The sequence below is a fragment of the Lemur catta genome, chromosome 6 (genome assembly GCF_020740605.2).
Source record: "Lemur catta isolate mLemCat1 chromosome 6, mLemCat1.pri, whole genome shotgun sequence".
Classification (NCBI taxonomy): domain Eukaryota; kingdom Metazoa; phylum Chordata; class Mammalia; order Primates; family Lemuridae; genus Lemur; species Lemur catta.
The window spans coordinates 75238888-75261098 of record NC_059133.1 but is presented as its reverse complement, the minus strand read 5'-3'; the positions used below and the strand labels follow the sequence as shown (position 1 = coordinate 75261098).

Below are 22211 nucleotides of genomic sequence, written 5' to 3'. Positions count from 1 at the left end.
GAATGTTGAATAGGGCACCTGCTGTGTGGACTTTCTCTGAAACAACAGAAAAGCATCCCCACCTTAGGTTGCTCATATATAACTTAGAACCGTTTCTGGAGCTCTTAGTTCTCAGCTAGCAGGAAAGTCCTACAATTTTATTGCTACAAAGTATATTGCATGTATGTAAAACATTAGAAGCTTGGATTTGTGGATTCAATAATACTCTATGCATTACAGAGTACAAGGTTAATTTTGGTTCTGCATAGATATTATTTATATAGTGAATGGCTACAGTAACACTAAAGCATGAGAAATTATTGTTGTTGCCATTATAGCTACAGTAAAAAAAAACTAGTAAACAGTAAAAGATGATAGAAAATGGGATTTGCTTTAAACTATAGTCTATATTGAATGCAAGCAAATGCAACTTCCTACTTCAACCAAGATGATGTTTCCAAGGGATCTAGTCACTCCCAAACAATGAGATACATATGTACTAGACAATAGGTAGGCTGCTTCTGGGCTAATCCTCAAAGGAAAACATAAACTCAATAGGAAATAAAGGTTAAAAATGTATAGAGAATAAGAAGAGATAAAATAAACAATTGTGGATTCAGTATAGTGTCTAGAAAGACCAAGCAATATATGAACTGCAGGCCCAACAATCAAACTGGAATCAAGACTTCCTATTGTTTACCATAATCTGTTTTGACATTTACTTCTCATCCTAATTGCCTCGATTGTGACACCATACAACATGATTATCAGGCGAGTCAGATAACCAGCATAGTAGTTACCAGCGGGAGCAGATAGAATTGAATCTGGTTTTAGGTTCAAGGAGTAGCCTTCGCTGCTTGGGCGGATGAGTCTGTGTGATTCTTGGAAAATGTCTAATGAGAACTCGTTAATTTTAGGAACATGGTGGTCTTTTAACTAAAAAGGTAAAAGTATCTTTCCCCCCTATTCAGTGAGTCAACAAAGTACATTCAGCCATTATCCTAAGACTTGTGTTTTCCTTTGGGCAATAAAATATATAATTCGTTGTGAATCTCTTTAAAAGGTTCACTTAATGTAAAATGGAGAGACAGCTTTGAGCAGGGCACAATTCTTCACAACTGGACTGGAAGCTATAAAAGTGGAAGAATAGGTAACAGATTTTAAAAGGTAGAGAGTTTCAGGCTCTGGGAGAGGAATCTGGGGAGAATTCAAGCGGCTTCAGCAGATGGTGCTTTCAAACCCAAGGCAAGCCGGCAGGCCCCTCACCCCCTGACCCCCGGCTGATTTCCGAATGGAAAAAGGCTGAAACCCAAGTCAATCCTGGTCCATTGTCTCCACAGCGCCCCCCCGTGACGAAAGGCATCCTTCTTCCCTACAGCAAGTCGATCTCCATGGAAACGTTTTCTCTCCTCTTTTCCATGTAATGGAGAAATAAATACATAAGTCACCCAAAGTCAGCCCAGAGATGAAAGCCCACTGACAAGACACGCTGACGGCCCGTGCGGGCAGCGGCTGGGGGAGGGCGCCCAGCGGGCACGCACGTCTGTTTGCCGGGGAAATCATTAACTGCTGACATTATTTCTGACTGCTCAATGAAGGCGTAAAACTGCTCTGCCGTGTGCCAAGTGTTCGCATAGAAAATCAGCATACCCCAGGGAAGGGGGGGAGGCTGGGTGAGACTCGGAAAAACTGAATATTGGAGGTTTGGAGCAGGTTGAGAGGTAACAGGAGGGGAAAGATTTCATCTCTGAGGTGGTCCCATTTTAAATCTGTTTTGGCCTTCTTACAGAAAGTGGCTCTCTGTATACGTTTACATGCCCGCCTGCCAGCCAGGGCTCCCTCGCCTGCCTCTGCCACACTCCCTTTAAAGCAACAGCTGCCCATTCATGGGGCCCGGGCAAACACCTGGGCTTCTTGGCGCTGGCCCTCTCTCTCTCTCTCTCTCTCTCTCTCTCTCTCTCTCTCTCTCTCTCTCTTTCACACATACACACACTGAGAGAGAGGGAGAGAGAGAGAGAGAGAGAGAGAGAGGGCGCAAGCATTTCAGAGCTTTGTGGAATCTAAGGTGGCAGTCAGCCTTAGAAGATGCCCTGAAGGACAGGAGCTGGCAAAACGATGCCCTCCCCGGGATGCAGAGAAGTGAAGCAAAGTAGGATTGTCTCAGACTTGTGATTGCCTTGAACTTGCTGACAGCAAAACAAAATAGCTTTGTCTAAAAGATGTTTCATCTGAACCAAGCTTTCCTGCAACATTTGTAAGCTGTGGCGGGGTCAGCTGAAGTTTGCTTTGAGTCCCATCTCCACTGCTTACAAACCGTGTGATCTTGGGCGAGTTGTCCAATCTGTCAATGCAAATTTGTTTCATCTGTAAAATGGCGACAAAGGCTATCTTCCTCACGGAATGCTTGGAAGGATTAAATGAGATAGAGTACGGTATACATTAGTTAATGTAACACGTGTATAATAAACTCACAGAAAACAATATTTGCTCTCTATTTGTTGGCTAGGCATTATGCTAATTTATTTTGACATAATAGTTGTTATACCATTGTTATAAAATGTTGTTATAAAACACATATTCTAATCTTGGGGAAAATGGCAATTAAAAATCTTACTGTGTCATCTGAAGAAAAGAAAATTCTCCCTAAGAAACCTGCCTGCTTCTAGTTTCTTTCACCTGTAGGTAGCCAGGATACTACCCTTCAATGTATTCTTTTGTATTCTACGTTGACTCTAGGGTTCTGCTAAAACTCATGATGAATGGAAGAAAGAGTAATGTGAATATAGGGTTATTAAACCCAAGGTGGCATGGTTTGTTATTGTTTTGCTTTTATTTTGCAGAACATGGAACTCAAAAGAGCCACTTCCCAGCAGTTTTTCAATGACAACCCAGTGAGTTGTGACCATCAATTACCTTACTCAAATGGAAGATGAATGGACTATTTTGCTTTTCAGACCCCAAAGCAATGTAGATTTGGCAAGGAGTAGGAGTCACCATTATTAAAACAATCCATTTTTTAGGGGTGACATATTTTGTATTTATTCCAATTTATAAATGCCTTCCAGTTTAGAGGAAAATGTAAGAAAACTCTTTGGAAGATGTTTTGAAGTTTAATGAAAATGCAATTTGAAAACATATCCCTTATGCTTTGCACTTGTAAATGTGAGCATATCAGGAACTTATACAGAGATGTGAATGTTCTCATCCTGATGTTGGGTAGCTCTGGTTGGGAACTGTGTACATTAATCTTCTGTCAAAATAGCAGTGTGCCTCTTTTGCACAACTGGGCCCTGTGGGTAACTTCTGTACAGTGTATTCATAGGAAGAAAACCTGATATTTTAAATTCTCCTCCCTTCCTCTGGGAGGTTGCTGTATACTCAACACAAACCCTTGCTTCTTGTACTTACAGGGCTGGAAAAGTTCCCATTAAACCAGAGGCTGAAAAACAAAAGGCACTCTGGTGAATAGTTGATAACTCAGAGCAGTTATTCTCTAAGCTGCTCGTTATCTGAATAAGAAAAGGACATCCCATGGGAATCTGAAATACTCAAAATTCTGATCCATCTCCTATCCCTAGCACATTTTTTGTATAACTCTGCTTTTCAGTGGATTAATCCAGAAACTGAAAGAACTTTTATATTCTGTTCAGCAAATATCGATTGAACACCTGCTGTGTTAAACCAAACTAATGTTGTTTACTGGTGTTGGATGGTATATACTGAAAACAAGGTTCCTGCCCTTAACAAGTTCACAAAATAATTAGAGAAGTAATGTTGACAACTTGGAAGAAATAGTTCTCTTAAGGAATTAAACCTAGGACATAGGATAATATAATTCTTTGAAGTAATACCTTTCACCTTTGGAATCTCAGTGGCTGCTGGTGTTTAATACCTCCTCTGAAATGTTCAATTGAGTCTTTAGGAGTAACTTATCATATGGCAGCATTTTGCTAATTGGGTAATAGAATCTTTCATAATAGTCTTGTACTGAACACCTTCTGGATTATGACATGAAAGGAAATGGCAAACATTTGTGCTTGGAATGTCTTTTACCCTTTATTTGAGGAAGGAGTAATGGCTCTGCTAGGAACATTGCCTTCTTAGAGCTCTCAATAAAAGTGTACACCATTTACAGAAGATGAGCACTCTGAGTACATTGTTTTTGTCCACAGCTGGTTCTGTTTTCCCATGGCCTTTGTGACCAAATAGGGAAAAAGAGCAGTTTAACTGTAAGCTACTCTAAAATTAAATTCTAGATTACCTGAAAGTTAATATACTGTGATGGTATAAGTACTCTGGAATTTTTTACAAAAGGCCATGACTTGAGTTCTCTAAGCACGTGTGGGTATCTCTTAAACCAGCAATCCCCAACCTTTTTGGCACCAGGGACTGGTTTCATGGAAGACAATTTTTCCATGGACTGTGGTGGGTTTGAGGGATGGTTTGGGGATGATTCAAGTGCATTACATTTATCATGCTGTCAAACCTCTTTGCTAATGATAATCTGTATTTGCAGCTGCTCCCCAGGGCTAGCATCACCTCCTCAGCTCCTCCTCAGATCATCAGCATTAGGTTCTCATAAGCAGCGCTCAACCTAGATCCGGGGCATGCTCAGTTTACAGTAGGGTTTGCACTCCTGTGAGAATCTAATGCCACCTCTGATTGACAGGAGGAGGGGCTTATGCGGTGACGCAAGCAATGGGGAGCGGCTATAAATACAGATGAAGCTTTGCCGGCTCACCTGTGGGTCACCTCCTGCTGTGTGGCCTGGCTCCTAACAGGCCACCAACTGGGGATTGTGGACTGTAGTCTTAAACCATATTTTAGTAGTTATTTAATATATTGACTATAAAATAGGTATTGAAGTCATACTTGACTTTGTTGTTCTTGTTGTGTTCATTATAAAGAACACTACAGAGAGCACTTTAAACTTTAAAAAGATTGACTCCTTTTGTCCTTGAACAGTAAACACAGGAAGTTAAATAGCTGCTTTGCTCAATTCATACAATATCATACAAGGAACAGGGAATGGAAAATCAGAACTGAATTTTTAACCACCAAGGTTATGTTTACACTTTCTCCCAAGAAAATCTTCAGTTTCTCCGTATTTCTTAGATTGACGTGGCCTATATTCCAAACTAATTTTTATAACAAGGAAGGAAGATGTCAATATTGACTTTAAATGTTTTCAAGACCAATCAGTCAAAACTGATTTTGATTCATAACAATGTAGCTCTGAAGACGTTAGTTGTGTCCTAAGCATATGCTTTAAAATGCACTTCTTTTACAACAATGGCTAAGAAAACAGAAGAAAGGAATAGAATCTTCACACTTAAGTGTTGCTAGGTGTCTTTTGAAGAAGGCCTGCATAACATCCATAAGTAACAAATTTCTGTCTGAATAGAATGTGAGGAGAATAATGGTATGTTAATAGATTAAGTTTTATTTCAATTCCAGAATACTTAGTCCAAATTGCCTTTATTTAAATTGTTACTGCTTTATAAACATTACTTAAGGATAAGCTGTATTCACTTAGATCGTAATTTGCTAAGAGTTTAATTTACATTTAAACACTTAAATTATGGATTTCAGTTTTTCTTTCATAAAAAATGACATTTTTATCCCAAAGATATTTTGCTTCATCTCCACACTCCGTTTCTTATCCTATGATTGTACTCTTTATCTCTGCTAGAGGACTCAGGGTATGATGACGGGCAATAATGGTATCAACAATGCTTGGTAAGAATTGACAACTACAAATACCCAAGTTCCCTCTTCCCTCTTTTCTTTTTAGGAACAGGCTACTTGTGAAGAAAAACTTAAAGATGACTTGTGTTTGAAGGTGCATCTGTTGCTTTCTTGCCTTAATATCCAAGTATTTACAAAGCTAGTATTTAAAAAAACATTTTTCATGTGAACATTGCATAAGGATTTGATGCAATCTTACTTAAGACGTAGAATTTCAGGTGGAGTTTTGCCAAATGTGGTTTTAAGACGTTCCAAATTACTTGCTTTATACAGGGTTAGTGTATTGGCCTTAAACTTCTAAATATTCCTTGGGTGTAAAGACCATCTCCAGCAAATTCATAAGAGAAGCTAAGCACAAATTCTCTTATTTGTCTACTAATGTAGGTTTAAAATTCTTACCAAAAAATGTAAAATGAGTCCTATTTTGAAGGCTATAGGACTCAAGTAAAAACATGAATCAGTTCAATCTTAGTATATTCCTCCTCGAAACATAATCTTACTCATGCCTGGCCCATATTAATCTCTCTGTATGTGTTTCTTTTTATTTCCCCGTTTTAGACATTCACAGAATTTTAGATCATTTTAGCATGTAGTTTTTTCATGTATACACATGTATAGTCTACGTACTGGAGTGAAGGGGTCTCAAAGGCAGTAACAGCATTTTTATTTCTTGTTCACCCCCCAAATATTTAATAGGCATTGAACATTATATTGGGTATATTACTAAATATGTGCTTGCTCGAATCATAGGTTTTTTGTTTTGTTTTTTATTGATGTCCTAAGCTCCAAACAGTTAAAAATTCTGTAGAAGGAAATGTGTTTGTGTGTTCATCTGAACTTAGAGGTAGGAACAATTAGGATGATAGTCAAAATGGAACAGGGATTCCATATGGCATTATACCCATGCTGTTTGCCATCTGAGTTCCAGGAACTGTGATATCACAGGAAAGCAACCTTCACCTTTGAGAGCTTTTTGAGTGGTCACATATCTGCTGAACCTGAGTCTCTCTTCTTTCTCTGGTAGGAACCTTAACTGGCAAAACTCTCAAGTAGCTCTTTTATGTTTATTATTGTTGTTATAGTAAGAGTGAGATCTTTCAAATTAAACTTTACATTGGTTAAAATGATTGATGGCCTGGCCGGCGCAGTGGCTCACGCCTGTAATCCTAACACTCTGGAAGGTCGAGGTGGGAGGATCATTTGAACTCCAGAGTTCAAGACCATCCTGAGCAAGAGTGAGACCCCCGTCTCTACTAAAAATAGAAATAAATGAGCTAGACAACCAAAAATATATAGAAAAAATTAGCCAGGCATGGTGGCACATGCCAGTTACTCGGGAGGCTGAGGCAGTAGGATCGCTTGAGCCCGGGAGTTTGAGGTTGCTGTGAGCTGGGCTGACACCACGGCTCTCTAACCTGGGCAACAGGGCAAGACTCTCAAAAAAAAAAAAAAAAAAAAAAAAAAAATTATCAGTGGCCTTTGAGTCCTTGACCCGGCTCTTTCCCTTTTTTCAGTTCTGGCTGACTTTCTGGATTAAATTTCTTTAATCCTTTGTCCTAACTTTTCTCTGCTGCTTTTCTGGCTGCCCCTGTCTGCACTTCAAATTGAACATACTTTATAAAGTAATGTCTAGGTAGTTCAGCCATGCTGCTATTGACTTGAACTGAAATATCGGGTAAAATGCATTTTAAGTGGTTTTTAACTAAAAACTAATGTGGAAATGTTGGAATATGTACCAATATAAACATATTAAACTTAAGATTGTATTCAAATAGCATTTAAAAAACTATATCATGTTCCTTCTACTAGAAATTTTAAATGATATAATTCACCCTGAGTCATGATGTAATTAGATTATATTTTATTAGACATTCTTTACAAATTTAAAATACTGCTACTTTTACATGCACAGAGGGAAATCAGTTTGGATAATTATATTTAGGCATTCATTAAAATCAACCACAAAATAGAGACACTTTATTGTGTCATTTATCAACATACTTGATATGTATATCTAAAGTGCATTATGTTACAAAAAATATAGAAATTCAGCAGCACCAAGATACATTTACAAAATAAATACATCAGTTGACAAAATAAATTATGGTAAATGTGATAATAATAATTGGATTAGCCTTGGCAAAAAAAAAATATTCACAATGACCAATGTGCAGTTTCATAGAGCAATGGGGGAGACAGTTTTATTCCAATGCATTTACAGTATTTACAGACAATAAATATTTCTAATACTTTCCATATGTTCATTATTACAGAATTCTGCAATATGTCCTTGGAAGGTCTCTGCTGAAGATTTCAATGCCTCCTGCAAAAAGAAGGAAGAAACAGAAGAGGAGAAAACAGGTTAATTTTCCTTACAAATGAAAAGACATATAAAATAAAGGATATAAATTAAGGAACATGGAATCACAGTGGAAACAGATTCAGGGGACTCTTATAAATATCCCCTATAGGAAGTGCCTGTGGGATTCACCTGACTCTCCGAAACCTCTGCTACAGGCAGGGTCTTCAACCCGACTAAGTGATCAATGAGGTGCAGAAAGGCAAAGGGCCTGAGTTTCTACTTATGCTCTGTCAGAAAAAAAGGGACCCTGTGAGAATTTTCCATAGCTGGCCTTCTTTGGGAAAAGAAGGGACAAATTTGAGAATCTGGAAATAAGACTAGGTTGGGCCATCCATCATAACATACAACTCGCTTAGAAGTTTATTCCCCAGTTACACCTGATTTGGGTGATCCAAAGTTTATTTTGTCCAGGTGGTCTTTTGGCCAATTTCTCACTAACATAATGGACCGTGGTGAGGGCCGTGAAAGTATGCGACTTTGGGTCAAGGTTGGAAGGATGTGTAGTTAAAGAGTATGTTTAGTTGATGAACGGCTGACACCTGTCATTTCTTTAGTTGTCCTTAAATACTAGTTATTGAATTTTAGTTTTCAAAGCTAAAGCTAAAATAGGATCATTTGTCTCCACTCTGCTGATTTTTTCGATAGATACATCATTAGGATTGGGAAAAATCTATTTTAAATGAGAGAATAACTAAGAATAAATTGATTTAAAAGTATAAAAGAGCAGTATTTCATATCACTGTTTGTTTTATTATTCAGAATAAGTTATCACTTGGGATTGACACCTTTTCTAAACTATGTAAATAGTGCACTGATGGTATTTTAAGACAGGCTAGCACAGTTTCCTCTGCTTTTCTCTTTCCCTTTCTCTTCTCTTTGTGTGGTCCATTTCAGTGAATATGTATTCCTTTCTCAGGAAACAACTATAGAATGGAATTTGATTGGCTGTGTCATTGGATTAACGAGCCAGAGTTGTGGGCAGTTTTACACGGCAGACATGTGTGGGTATGAGACCTACAAAACAGCAAATTCTTAACAATTTCAAAGTTTTATGTGCAGCTTAAGGAAAGAAAAGCAAATTGAACATTAAGAGTGTTTTCATGTCTTAAGGAACTGACCCCTTCACCAATGGTTTTGGTTGGAATGTTAAAATACCTCCTCACTACAGAGAAAAGATGAGTTTAAGATTAAAATTTTAATTGGTAGATAGATGTGGATGGATGTTATGTATAAAGCCAAAAAGATGACCTCAAAAAACTCAATAATTTGTGTACTGTACTGATTTTTAAATGTTTTTGTACTAAATGGTATTAAGTAAATTGAGTTTAAGAATAACACAAAGAGAGAATGAATAATATTTTGAAATATTAAATCCTTAGAAAGAAAAAAGAAATAAGTTAAAGGACCAAGGAAAAATCTTTTAATTATATTTCAGCCTGCCCAGACAGTGTGTTTGTTCTCCTTCCTTTTAATCTTTCCTTTAACAAAGGCACGTATTGGAATAACCAAGTAAACCATATAACATGACCTACAAGTAAACGTGTTTACTTGTTTATTATATGTGTATGTATGACACCACTTTAGAGGCCTAGATGTTTTGACTCCTGAAAAGCATTTTGTATTTTTCTAAATCAATATTTACCAAGGCAAAACATATGATTTCTAGTAAATGAATCTGGTTGTATCTGGATCTTTCATTTGCAACATCAAAAATTCTAAAATGTAATTCCCCAAATTTAAAGCTATATATTTTCCACTGAATGGTTCATGTGACAGGAAACAGATAATTTTACCTCAGTAGTTTCCTTAAAAAAACACTGCATATATTATAATAAAATTCATGTTTGCCGTCTCATTAGACCTCTCAGATCATCATATAATAATACAAAGAAACTAAGGAGAGGACATTAATAAAAGATTGGTCACATAAAACTTTAAAACAGTTATTCTGAAAAGATTTTATTTGGGTTACAAAATTTACATGGCCCTATACATTCTCATCAATACACTCCAAAATTTCTCCACTCTTCCCTGCACCTCTGTTGGGTTGTACTGGGAGAGTGCCAACATCTGGCTGCCAAACAAACAGTTCTTTCCATGAATGTCCCTCACAAACAGGGAAGAGAAAGGAAAAGCAGAAACCTTCCATTTCTTTCAGTCCTACGTCTGGATTTGATTAGGCCACTGCCTGCTAAACCTACTTTAACTTAAGGGTAGCTTTGGGCATAAGAATTGATGAGTATTGATTTTCATCAATTCTCCAGATACTTAAAGAGCATTGTAAATTTTAAATGAATAAAAACCGTAAGAATTACTTATACTTCTGTTTTTATAAACCGTAAGAATTACTTATACTTCTGTTTTTATAATTCATATATATAGTAAGACAATGGATAAAAATAGGTTTTGGCAATAAAGTACAGTTCTTGTGTTATGAATATGTACAGTTAAAATACACTGAATATGTTCTGTGAGCCAGAATTTATAGGGTTTGTTACCCCTTACAGATCCATTAGATGTTTGCAGAATAGGTCATGAATAGGTCATTCACTGTGCTAAAGATTTTTCTAGTGCCACTGCCCATTGATTACTGAAGCTGTACTTCTTATCCAATCTAATTGCTATTAATATTGTATATGCTATTTAATGATGGGTTTGTCAACTTAACTCAAGGAGAGAAATAATGGTACGTAGCAAACCCCCTTTGAAATATCACCCCGTAACTCTATCTGAACCAGAGTCAGAGGAAAGGACTGAAGAAGTAACAGGGGACTCTTTAAATAATGACATCATTAGTTGCATATGATGTGTTCTTGTGCTGTTTTCCTCTTTCTTTCAAGCCCCATAGAAGTGCTGTACTGAAAAGTAAAAAACAAAACAAGGTCCTATCAATGAAAATCATGATGAAAAAGCAGTGAGGACATAGCGCAGGTCTAAGCATCAGGAAATGGAGAAATAAATCCAGTTCTAGGGCTACCTATTTCAATTCCAAGAGCTACTCAGGTTCTTTAGCTGTGGAATGCCTTCATTGTTTATTTCATAAGATGAAATGAGTATTTGCCCGCTTTTTTTGCCTCACAGAGACACCCCCACTCCAATATATATATATATATATATATATATGCATATATATATATACATATATATATGGCACAATCAGAGCTAGGTCTAAAAGCACCAGAGTAATAATATGTTGCCATTTATTGAGTGTTTACTATATATGATAGGCATTCAACTCATATGTAATATCTCATTTAATCTTCACCCAACTCTATGAGGTTGGTACAATTATTATCTTCATTTCACATAAGACGAAAGTGAGTCTTAGAAGGACTAAATAACTTGCCCTAGGTTGTGAACTTTAATAAGTTTAGACCTAAGACGTGAGCCTAAGTTGTTTTGATTCCAAAGTCTGTGAGTGTCATTATTAACTGCATCTGTGAGCTCAGGATAAACAAGCCACATAAGTGTGAAGTTTTATTATTCTTACTGCATTACCCTAGAAAAATTATTCAACTTGCCAGTAGACAAAGAGATACGTGAGAAAAACTTATATCCCTCCAAGGCAATATTGCAAAATTTTCAGAAACCATTGTTTTTTTTTCCCATGAGTTGGTAGAAACCAGAGTTAAATTTAATTAAACAAACTTAAAGCGTGTGTTTAAAAAATAATTTAATTTCTTTAAATTAAAATAAATTTAAAATTTAATTAAATACACTTAATTAAATAGAAAATGCGAATGGCTCAGAACTGTTCATGGTAAGGTACTGTTCTGCAGTGTTTGTAGATAACATCAAATCCTTCTGTGTTCTCCCTTCAAGTGGGAAAAAGAAAGAAATGAGAAACTATCAAGAAAGTTTGCCAAGGTGTGAGAGTGGGGGAATATATACACTTCTTCAGCAAGTTATGAAGATGGTCACTAGCTTCTGAAGCTTGAATAAGATATGGAATTATTTAGTAGCATATTAAAGAATCGGTGTTGGGGTTGGTGATGGTGGAGAAAGATTATGGGCTATAGAGCCTGTGTGTGAGAGTGTGCGCCCGCGCGTGCGCAGCATGCATGTTGGGGATAAGTTAGGGGGACATTGCTTTAAGGCAGACAGTATTCTGGCTTGTCATAAGCTTTTGAATCATATGGCGACTGACAGAGAGGAAAAAACACAAGGCAAGGCAGAAGGGAGGCTCCAAAGCCCAGCTGAGAGCACCAGGAAGAGGCCGTGGGCCAGGAAGCCTGTTACCGTGAATTGAGCTCCAGCAATGTCGCGGAGGGGTCAGACAGGTGGTCCCCTTCTAGCCCACTCCCGGTCACTCCAGAGTTTAACCAGGCCGATCGAGTTCGCCGTTTTTTCTTTTCCTGTTCCTTGCGTTTTCCGGGCTTGCCTTTCTTTTTCTTGCCAGGTGTCTTGAGTGGCTGCTCTTTGTACGTATCCACCTTGTTGGTTTCCTGAGTTAGGTATCTGCCCTCATCGTCGGACCCGAATCGGACCGGGTGGTTCTTTGTGTTGGGAGCGGGCTTGGAGTTAGGGGAAACCTCCGAGGTAGCTCTGATTTCAGCTGTGTGGATTTCTGCGATCAGATGGTGAAGGAAGAAGCGTCGTCGTAAATCTTGGATGGACTTCCCCTTGTCATGGAGGAGCTGGTGTTCAGACACAGCTCTTTTGCTGTAAGAAAAAAAAAATACCAAGAGGGGAATAAAACAGTTAAATTTTAGTTGTGGGTAGAGGCAACAAAGACATGAGTAAATCCCTTTAGCTTTCTAGTTGGTCCACACAGGACACAAGTGGAAGGGGAGCAAGCTGGAGGCACAGGGAGGGGACCGCGTGGACCCAGGTCCCAGTTCTGCCACTTACTAGTTCTGCCACTTACTAGGTGGGAACATGAACATTCTCGGGCCTCATGGGCCTCATGTGTATGAAAGGGAGGGGTCAGAGTCAGGGATTTCTATGCTCCTCTCCCAATTTCAAATGCTATGCTTCAGTTATGCCCAGAAATGGACAGAAACCACCGAGCATCTCTTCACATTTTTCAGAGTTCTTTTGGGGCAATAAACCCAGAAATCCCAGCTTGGGAAATAAAAAGGAGACTGCTTTTACCTGAGTACTCTCCCAAGCCTATAACACACACACACACACACACACACACACACACACACACACACACACACAGTTGCCTCATTAAGAAAATAATAATAATACTGAATTTCAAAGAACTGCAAGCTGTAAGAGTAAAAGCAAACAAAGGCTGAAGGATGAAGTGAGCAGTGAAGCCTGTCTAGGAAACCAACTGACTAACAGGCTGAACTTTAACATTTTAGACTACTGGCTACCAGGAACCTGTATTTGAAGGCCAACCGTCAGAAAGAGTATTTTTCTGTGAAGTAGTGGGTGGTCTCCTTAAAATGGGTTTCTTTGTGTGCTTAAATTAAATGAGATCATTCTTTCTATTTCTTCTGTGCTTCAAGATTTTTTCTCTTTAATTTAGAATTCTAAAGAGTATTATCCTTAGGACTTAACTGAGAAGTTCACTTTTCTCCATGCTCTCTTTATCTTAAAATATGTTTAGGAACAAATATAAAGTGATTTTTCTATTTAAACAACACTCTAACGAAAATCTAGTGAAAAATAATGAACTGATTCCCTATCAGTCCTTTTAGATGACACTCTGACTCTTGCTTCCATGTCCATCATGTATTCTTTTATTATTCTGTGTGTACATTATTAGCCATATTTAAGGAATGCATACATTAATCAGTCATATCATGCCTGCTTCAACTCTTTCTGACCTGACTCCAATCTTACAGTTAGAATAGCCCTCCAACTGGCTCAGCCTCAAAAGCATGGGAGGACAGTTCACAGGGCTATATCTCCTGTATTCTTACTTCCCTGACACAATGGTGTCTGGGTCCCTTGTTGCTTTTGTTAGTACAACTTCTTTAACTCCTTAGAGCAATATGACAATAATAAAAGGCATTATTATCTCCATTTTAGACATGAGAAAAGTAAGATCCAGAGAGATTAAATGACTTGCCCTAATTCACACAATGAGAATTGGCAGAGCTGGGGCTCCAAAAACTAGGCCTTTCTGATTCTAAAACCAAGATTGCTTTTTTAATTTCTTCCATCCTTTCTCCAGCCAAAGCCAAAGCTAAAGTCTCAACATGTTCCTCTGTTGAGGGAACAAGAATGGGAAGGCATAGGGTGATAAAACCACCATAACAATGGGTGAATTGGACAGAAATGCATCAGTTTCCTTGAAGACCAAGCTTATTGCCCCCAAAGTCCATTTTCATCACCAAAGTAAGGAACTTGGATTCCTAAGTTTGGATTATCACTGGAGGAATAAGCCAAAGAAGAGAGTAAGAAATGAAAATGCAGTCATCATTTCTCCAGCCCTTCTAGCCAGAATGCCAGCTTCCTTCTAGTATTTTAGTGTGTGGACTGACTTTAAGCCATGTAGCTTGTTCAAAAAAGACATGACTTCATGGAAAGGAATTTAACAGGAGCCTGGTTTAAATGAGGCATGAAGGAGTCTCTCTTCCTTTTTGAAGGTGCCACATGTGACTAGATTAAAATTCACTTACTTGGTGGCATAGTTAGTATTCTGGAAACTTTTAATAATCTACAAGTTTGAGGCTTTGGTACAATGTATTTATATCCTCTAATAACATGTTTAAAGAATATGGCTGATATAATTGAATATTGCAGAAGCATTGCAGTTTAATAAGCATCTTTTAGCAAAATGTCATGTTAAAAAGAAGTTCTTAATCAGTAATAATTTATAGTATTTGGGGCTTTTATTTTGTTCTCAATTCCTGGCAGATACCCTCCTCATCTGTACTGCTCTCCAAATGGATAATATAGCCCATTCCAGCTTAACTTGAAACCAAAACTTTAATGGTTAGTCTGTTCTAATCAAGCCACCATTGCTCATGCCCCCTCTGACAGGCATATACGCTTGTCATCATGGCCAGCCTGTCAACTGTGAGTCACTGTGCCTTCCTAACTCAAGAGCTGCACTTTCCCAGGATGGTTCTCATGGGAAATGCAGTAATCATCCTATCCTTCTATTTTATAAAAAGCCTACGATATGGCACAACTTTGTCCAATTTAAAATAGTACATCTCTTGTGAGGGACAAAGCTTTCCATCTACCGTTTAGGGGTAACAGTATATTAGAAAAGAAGTTTTCCTAAATGCTAAGTCTGAAATGCTGTTAGGTAATTTACCTAGTATTTCAAAGACTTCTGCACTTAAAATATTGTGAAGAATGAATCTGATTGGGAAACTGCATTAGAGGATCTGGAATATAATGGTATCTTTACCATCAACAAGGAATAAGGCCCATAAAGTGTTTTATTTATTTCCAAAATAAGACATAAACTTACAAAGGAATAAATGACTGGGCTTATGCAAACTAGATGTACATGGATACTGAGTAATAAATTCAAATTGAGGAGGTTTTCAATTAGGTAACTCTGAAATATTTAGGTTGTAAATATGGCCTGAATAATAGCCTGTTATTAAGTATGTCTGTAAATGTTACATAGCACAATGGTTCACATGCCATTTATTATATACCTAAGCTCCAAAATGGAAAAACAACTATGTTATATGTGATGCTCTCCTTTGATTATTATAAAAAAAAAGAAGTGCAAAAATTTGGGAAAAATGCTTAACACAGATAACTCTAAATTCTGTCAAAACATAGCTCTTCCTCTTTAAAGAAAAATCACTCTTAAGGGAGTTTTCAGGGAAGAAGATTAAATTTCTAAGAAACTATCAAGGAACAGAGGGCATAAACAGTGATGGAAATTCCTCTTCCAGCACAGGAAGAAGCAGCACACTTGTACTGATGCTGGGCTCCTCCGAAAGAAGGATTCTGTGTTTGAGAAGAAAAATTTTGTGGTACATAGAAGAGACAGGGTTAGGGTGTTAGAGTTAAGATGACTCACCAGAAGTCCCTTCCAACCCAAATGACTCAGTCAAAAGTTACGCTTCTCATTAAGTGGAGTAGACCCAGTCTGGCTCCCAAGCAAATCAGCCAATGATGTTTCAGGTTTCTGGAGCCGCTGGGGTTCCCTCTCTCACTTAAACACAGAGATAGCCACCTCCCAAAGCCTTGTTCATCTGCACAATAACATCCATAGGCCTCACTTTCCAATATCCAACTTGATCATGCTCTAGCTCCATCAATTAAAATCCTTTGGACTAACAGATCCAGAAGATATACAACTTATAATTGCCTCTTTCGTATGGTTTAGGAAATCTTGTCACAGCAGGGTCCTCTCCATTAGAAGTTAGCACCTAGTTAAAAAAAATCTATACTTCTAAAGCAGTTTTCCAACACTTTGTGTCAAAATTGAGGAGTAACATGGTTTGATTATATGTTAAAATTTCTTTGAGAAACTAGCTTGATTTAGCGTAATAGTAGACTACTGTTTTGTCTAGCACACAAAATTTACTGTTACTTGGCAGCAAAGCAAAAATAATGACTTGTTTTTTTAAACTCCATTTGGCTATAATAATTTGATGAAACATCTTCATCTACAGATGATTTCAGCCTCCCTGAAAAACCATGGTTGTAATGTGATGATCTATTACCCATTAACTATGAGAATGTTTTGTGGTAGTTTTATAACCATCTGCTGAGTGTGAGTGTTTAACTACAATATTATATTTCACCCACAAACAAAACTATAACAGTCTCTGGCTGCTAAATGGTTTCTGATGTGTATTTTGTAAGGTGCAACAAAGAAAGAGTTAAAAATAGCCTTTAGGACTACTTAGCAGTATTTTTATGCTGTAGTTGTGGATTTAATCATGGCTCATTTACTGTTTCTCAAAAGAGAAAACAGGTATTTCTTAAAGCAACTTTAAAGAAAAAATTGGCTCTGTTCCAAGATAGTATTTCTTAGCCAAATAAATACAGTATTTAAGTGTGCTTTTAAAAATTTAGTTTTCATCTGTATTTCTACATGGATTTTAAATTATTAAATTTAACACAAGTTCCAAAATGAGCAAAAAGTCTGAAGACAATTTTCAGAAATACATCAGCAAAATGTTGAAGAATACAATGAAGCTTTATCTTCAGTACAATGTTCTACATGATTTGCCTTAGGAGATTCATAATAGATTTTCATTTTGGTGCCAAGGCTCAGACATGTCTAAAGTAATTTCATTTAAGGATTTTCTGCTTTAATAATAGACCAGGGGCACATATAAAACAGTTGCCTTTTTGTACACCCTCGGGAATTTACAAGGAAGCACCATGAACCTGATTGTAAATATTAGATATTGCTGTTTTTATTGTTAGTGTAAAAGGTCTCCTTAATTCCTTCTCCAGAGTCAAACTCTTCTCAATTTTAAAACCTTATGGTATTCACATCCTGAACACTGAGTCCGCAGCTTAAAGATCACCCAAAGATGGTATTACACACATTAATGAACTGCTAGGTCCAACAGATTATTAAGATACTCTTACTCTCCCACTCTTCCAACTTTTCAGTCATACAACATAGTGATATTTCTCGGGTGTACTTGGATGTATGATTATTTCAAAGTCGAAATTATCCTTAAAAGAATCACCAAATGAGAATGCCAAAATACAAGTTTCCAGTCTACAATGCAAATATTTGACTCCAGATTAAAGAACTGCTAGCAATAGTTCCAAGGGGGAAAAAAAGTTTCCACACCTAAAACTCAGTTTGGAATCAAACACTCTAGCGTTCCTGAATTGTATCAATACTAACGTTGGAGTTGTGCCACTGCAAAGTTGTTACTACTTTATTATATAATATGCTTTCATTATGTAATGTGGTCCCATTTTATATGCTTAAAATTATGTCATTCATAATAAAATTAGATGTAAGGAGTTTGCTTTTTGCACACAAACTGCCACCCACATTCAGTATGTATATATACACGCGCGCACAGACCATATGTCCCCCGATCCCTCAGCTTCCTCCGACTTTCAAAACCTTCCCGGGTTCTGAAAGTAATCCTTTTCTTTCACTACAGGAGATTTCCTAGAGGAGATTCTGTAAAACGCTCCCTCTTATGGAAACACACACAAAATCTGTCTCTTCCCTGTCTCCCCTTGAAGTTCAACCGGTTCTCCCGCTAGGTTGGAGGACCCGGGCTCGCCCCCGGCAGGTAGCCGGATGGCCCCTCACTTTTAACCCGGGCGAGGAGCACCGGTGACCGCTGCGAGCCCTCGGCAGCGTCCCAGCCTGGCAGCCTGTCCCACTAGCCTCCCTACCCCGGCGCCTAAGGGAGGATGGGCACTTACAGCCGGCGGTTGAGCCCCTCCACCGAGCGCCCGCAGGAGGGCACCGAGTAGCTCAGCAGGAACACCGCGACGCTCCAGTGCTGAACCAGTCTCCGCAGCATCATATCCTCTTGCGCTCGGGACCTGCAACACAGTGGAAAGGGACCCGAAGTGTCAGTCCAGACTGTCCATCTCCTTGCACGACTCCGTCCCCCCTGTTAGCCTGCTCTCAAATAGCCTCTTCAGCATCAAGGGCATCTATCTCCCAAGTTGCGAAGAAAAGAAAAGAAAGAAAAAAAGAAAACAACACAACACTTTCTCTGGAGCCTCTCTGCACTTACTTATTTAGCAAGCAGCTACTCCAACTGTGCTTTTTCCAAACCACACAGGCAAAAAGAGACCAAAAAGAAAAAAAAAAAATCAGAGGCGCTTCCTCTGAAATAATAGCGAAAATGAAATGGTTTTATATATGCATCAAGGATGAATAGTGTGTTTACGTGTCTCCCATAGCAATGTCTAATTAATCTGGCCAGCAGCTCTCCTGAGTTCGTGGAACAAGACTAACCTCCTCCTAAAAGAAGAAAGTCTCCCCCCCTGAAGTCAGCTTCTTTGCGAACCCAGGCCCTCTTGTTCCTGAGCCACTTGTAGCGAGACCCACATATATATACATAGCTGTCTGTCTACCTCCTCTGGTGGGCTGGTTGCTTCCGGAAAGTTGATTCCACACACCCTGAGAACAAGTTTCAAGTGCGTGTGTCGTCGATCAGGAGGGCCAGGTGGCAGCGAGGGCGGGTCAATCGCGGCGCGGAGGGGCGGCGGCGGCCCCGCTTCACGGCCGGGGAGGCATGCTGGCCCGGCGGCGCAGGTTGGAGGCGAGCTGAGAGCCGAGCAGAGGAATGTTCACACGCTCTGAGGCAAACCTGCGGGAGAAGTGAGCGAGTCGCAAAGAGGTGGCGCCCTAGGAACGCGCGCGGGGCGAGCGAGGGCGCGGGCGGGCGCGCGGGGGGCGGGGGCGGCGGCGGGCGGCCCGAGCGGGCCCCGCGCCGCCGGAGCGAGCGGAGGGGAGCCCCGAGCCCGGAATGCGCCGCGAGCGGCGGAGCTCCCCCCTCCCGCCTTGCTGCCCCCGCCGCCCCCGGCGCTGTCCGGAGCACTGCCGGGCCCCACCCCGGAGCCTGGGCCCGGCTGCGCCGTCCCCCGGGCCGGGGGCGTGGGCGGATCCGCTTGCTCCCTCCCCGCCCGGCCGGCTCCAGCTTGCGCTGCGGATCCGGGAGCCGAGGTCCCCGAGGGCGTGAGGACCGCCTCTGGCAGCCGGCGGCCCCAGGCGCGCCTGGCTGGACGCGCGGGCGCCAAGACCGCCAGGGGCGGACGGGCGAGGAGGACTAGGAGCGGGGGCCGGGGGCCGCGGGGGCCTGGGAGCCCAGGCGGAGAGGACGCAGGGACTTTGGCCTGTGATTTTAAGGAACCCTGACCTCTCTTGGCAGTTTGGGGCACTAGATGCGCACCCTCCTCCCTGGCCCTTTCCTGGGACAAGCCGAGTAGAGAACATTGGCTAGGGAGGGAGAGATCGTTTCCTTGTAAGAGCAAAAAACGGTTTCAGACTTCAGGTCGAGATTCCACTTCTTGCTGTCTCAGAACAGCTGGGGACATCTGGAGCCCGTTCAAGAAAACCCGCGCATAGGATGGAGACCCTTTTTGAATTGCGGAGGGGGAGGAGGCGTGCATACGGCCCTTTTCACCCATCGTCCAGAGTCTGACCCACCCTCTCTCTGATACCCTACTCTGTTGTTCCCTCCCCATCCCCAAAATCCAGGGTTACAGATTCTAGGATGACTGTATTCGAGTCGCTTCGGCCGGCAGATGTAGCGGAACTATCGCTGTACGCTGCTCTGCCTTAGAGAAGCGAAGGGAGCGCGGGGGGTTCTTCCCAATAGCTTTCTGTTGGGCGGGGAAGAAAGACTGCGGTGAATTACTGGGTAGTATCATCTAGGAAAGAGTTTTAGCGGGTGTGGGTACCCGCCCCGGGATCTCTTCTGTCTTTCTGAAATGAGCACTGATAGCTCAGAACCGTTCCAGGGATGTTTGTCTTCTAGACAACCCTGCTGGTAGGTTTCATTACTCTCTAGAAGGCTAGTGTGATTTAGAGAGTCGATATGATTAAGGAAGTCTGACCTTTATCAAGCCTGACTTTCCGGCTGATGCTCCACAGAGTTTACCAAGGGTGGGTGAAATAGCGCCCTCTCAACTACCCTTGTTCATCTCGGCTCTTTTTCCCCCTCGTTCACTGCAGCTAACTAGCAGTTAACGTTTGCTACTTAGGTGGGGGGTTGGGGGAGGGCACTTCTTCCAGAACTCCTATCTCCTTCAGTTGATTACTTTAAACGCCATACTTTGAAAAACTTGGCTTCCTCCCACTGGAAAAAAAAAATCTCTGGGAATTTCCACAACTTCCCTTGAACGTTTAAGAATTTCTAAATGTTAGACCTGTTTGCATAGCATGAAAAGACAAAGTATCAGCACTTAGAAATGTCAACCTTTGAACCTCTAACACTTTCTGATTTATAATAAGTTCCTTCCAAAAAGACACAGGAGCTTTAATGTAATCATTAGATCTGAAGGGAGAAATCTGTAAAAAAAAAAAAAAGTACATCACAAATGAGCCATTTAATACTTGCAAGTTGTTTAACATTAAAATGATAATATTTGCTTCCACAATAAAAAATCCAAAGGTACTTAGCCAAGTTTCAAACTACGAAGCTTATGAAAGTCAACCCTCCCCCAATAAAAGGTTAAACCAAAAATCAAATTGAAAGTATTAAATCACTTATGATGTAAATAAATTCATTATACTCTCAGAACATTATAAATTAAATACTGGCATCAATAGACTGCTTTGATTTATGTTGCTTTTTCTACTAATTAAACAAAATTAACCTCCCTTTCCCTCCCTCCTTTCTTTTTCCTCACACACTTTTCTGATGTTAATGGCAAAACATCTATCAAATATTTTTAGAATTTCCTCTCCTCCACAAAAAGAGAAAATATAGACACAGGAAAAATAAATAGTCTTTATATACTCAGAATACCAAAGTTCTCTCCTAATTTATTACTTCACCTTTTCCTTGATTTACAATCTTCTCTGTGCTCTTCTGGCCAAAGAAGGGAGATCTTCTTAGCAGTCTCTTTCAAAAATATTTTTTGTTGTTCTTCAGAAAAGTAAAATTAAATCTTAAATGAATTAAAAACTTCTTGTATGGAGACTTTTCTGTTCCACTACAGGCAATCATTAGAAAGCAGGTATCTCTTTCAAGCTCCCCTGCTTATTACTTTCAGTAGAAATTCTCCTCAATATATACCCAGGATCCTGACTTTTTTCTCTCCTGAAAATGATGTTTTCTGACATCATAATCTAGCTCCTAATATAACTGAGTAACCTCCTTAATGCTGAGGACACATGACTGTAAATGAGACATGGTAGGAGTCCTTTTTTTTTTTCTTTCTTTCTCTCTCTTTTTTTTTTTTAGGGTTAGGAATAGAATAAGTGCCAATAGAGGCTAAATGTTTGCTTAGGCCTTGCTGTCATGTAAATGCACTTTAGCAAATGGGAGGATCTGAAGGCCTGCCTTTAATCTGAAGTATTTCCATGTGAAGACAGCTTGCATTGTGAGATCTACACCTACACGAATGCCTAGCCCATGAGCAAGCTCCAGACTTCCATCTTGCCATCCCCAGTGGCAGTTTATTACAGTATATCCCAATCTTAAAAGAGGTTTAAAAAAATTTGAAGTGTTTTATTCTTCAGTTTATGTTGAATAACCAGTTGATATAGATCTCCAGGGACATTTCCTCTTAAAACTTA

General features: G+C 39.7%; 1 protein-coding gene across 3 annotated transcripts; it reads right to left on the bottom strand.

Moving 5' to 3' along the window:
• Positions 1-7573: 7573 nt before the first annotated feature.
• On the bottom strand, positions 7574-21677 carry PTHLH (parathyroid hormone like hormone). Of its 3 annotated transcripts, XM_045554119.1 has the most exons (6): positions 21468-21677; positions 20887-20978; positions 19040-19275; positions 18377-18499; positions 12329-12751; positions 7574-8050 (listed from the first exon to the last, which is right to left on the bottom strand). In XM_045554119.1, the coding sequence occupies exons 4-6, from the start codon at positions 18478-18480 to the stop codon at positions 8041-8043; spliced, it is 537 nt and encodes a 178-aa protein (XP_045410075.1). In that variant the 5' UTR covers positions 18481-18499; positions 19040-19275; positions 20887-20978; positions 21468-21677; the 3' UTR covers positions 7574-8040. The 3 variants fall into 3 exon arrangements, with proteins under 3 accessions (XP_045410075.1, XP_045410076.1, XP_045410074.1); XM_045554120.1 differs by lacking the exons at positions 19040-19275; positions 20887-20978; positions 21468-21677 and adding an exon at positions 18697-18989; XM_045554118.1 differs by lacking the exons at positions 20887-20978; positions 21468-21677 and having other exon boundaries at positions 7906-8050; positions 19040-19370.
• Positions 21678-22211: the final 534 nt, after the last annotated feature.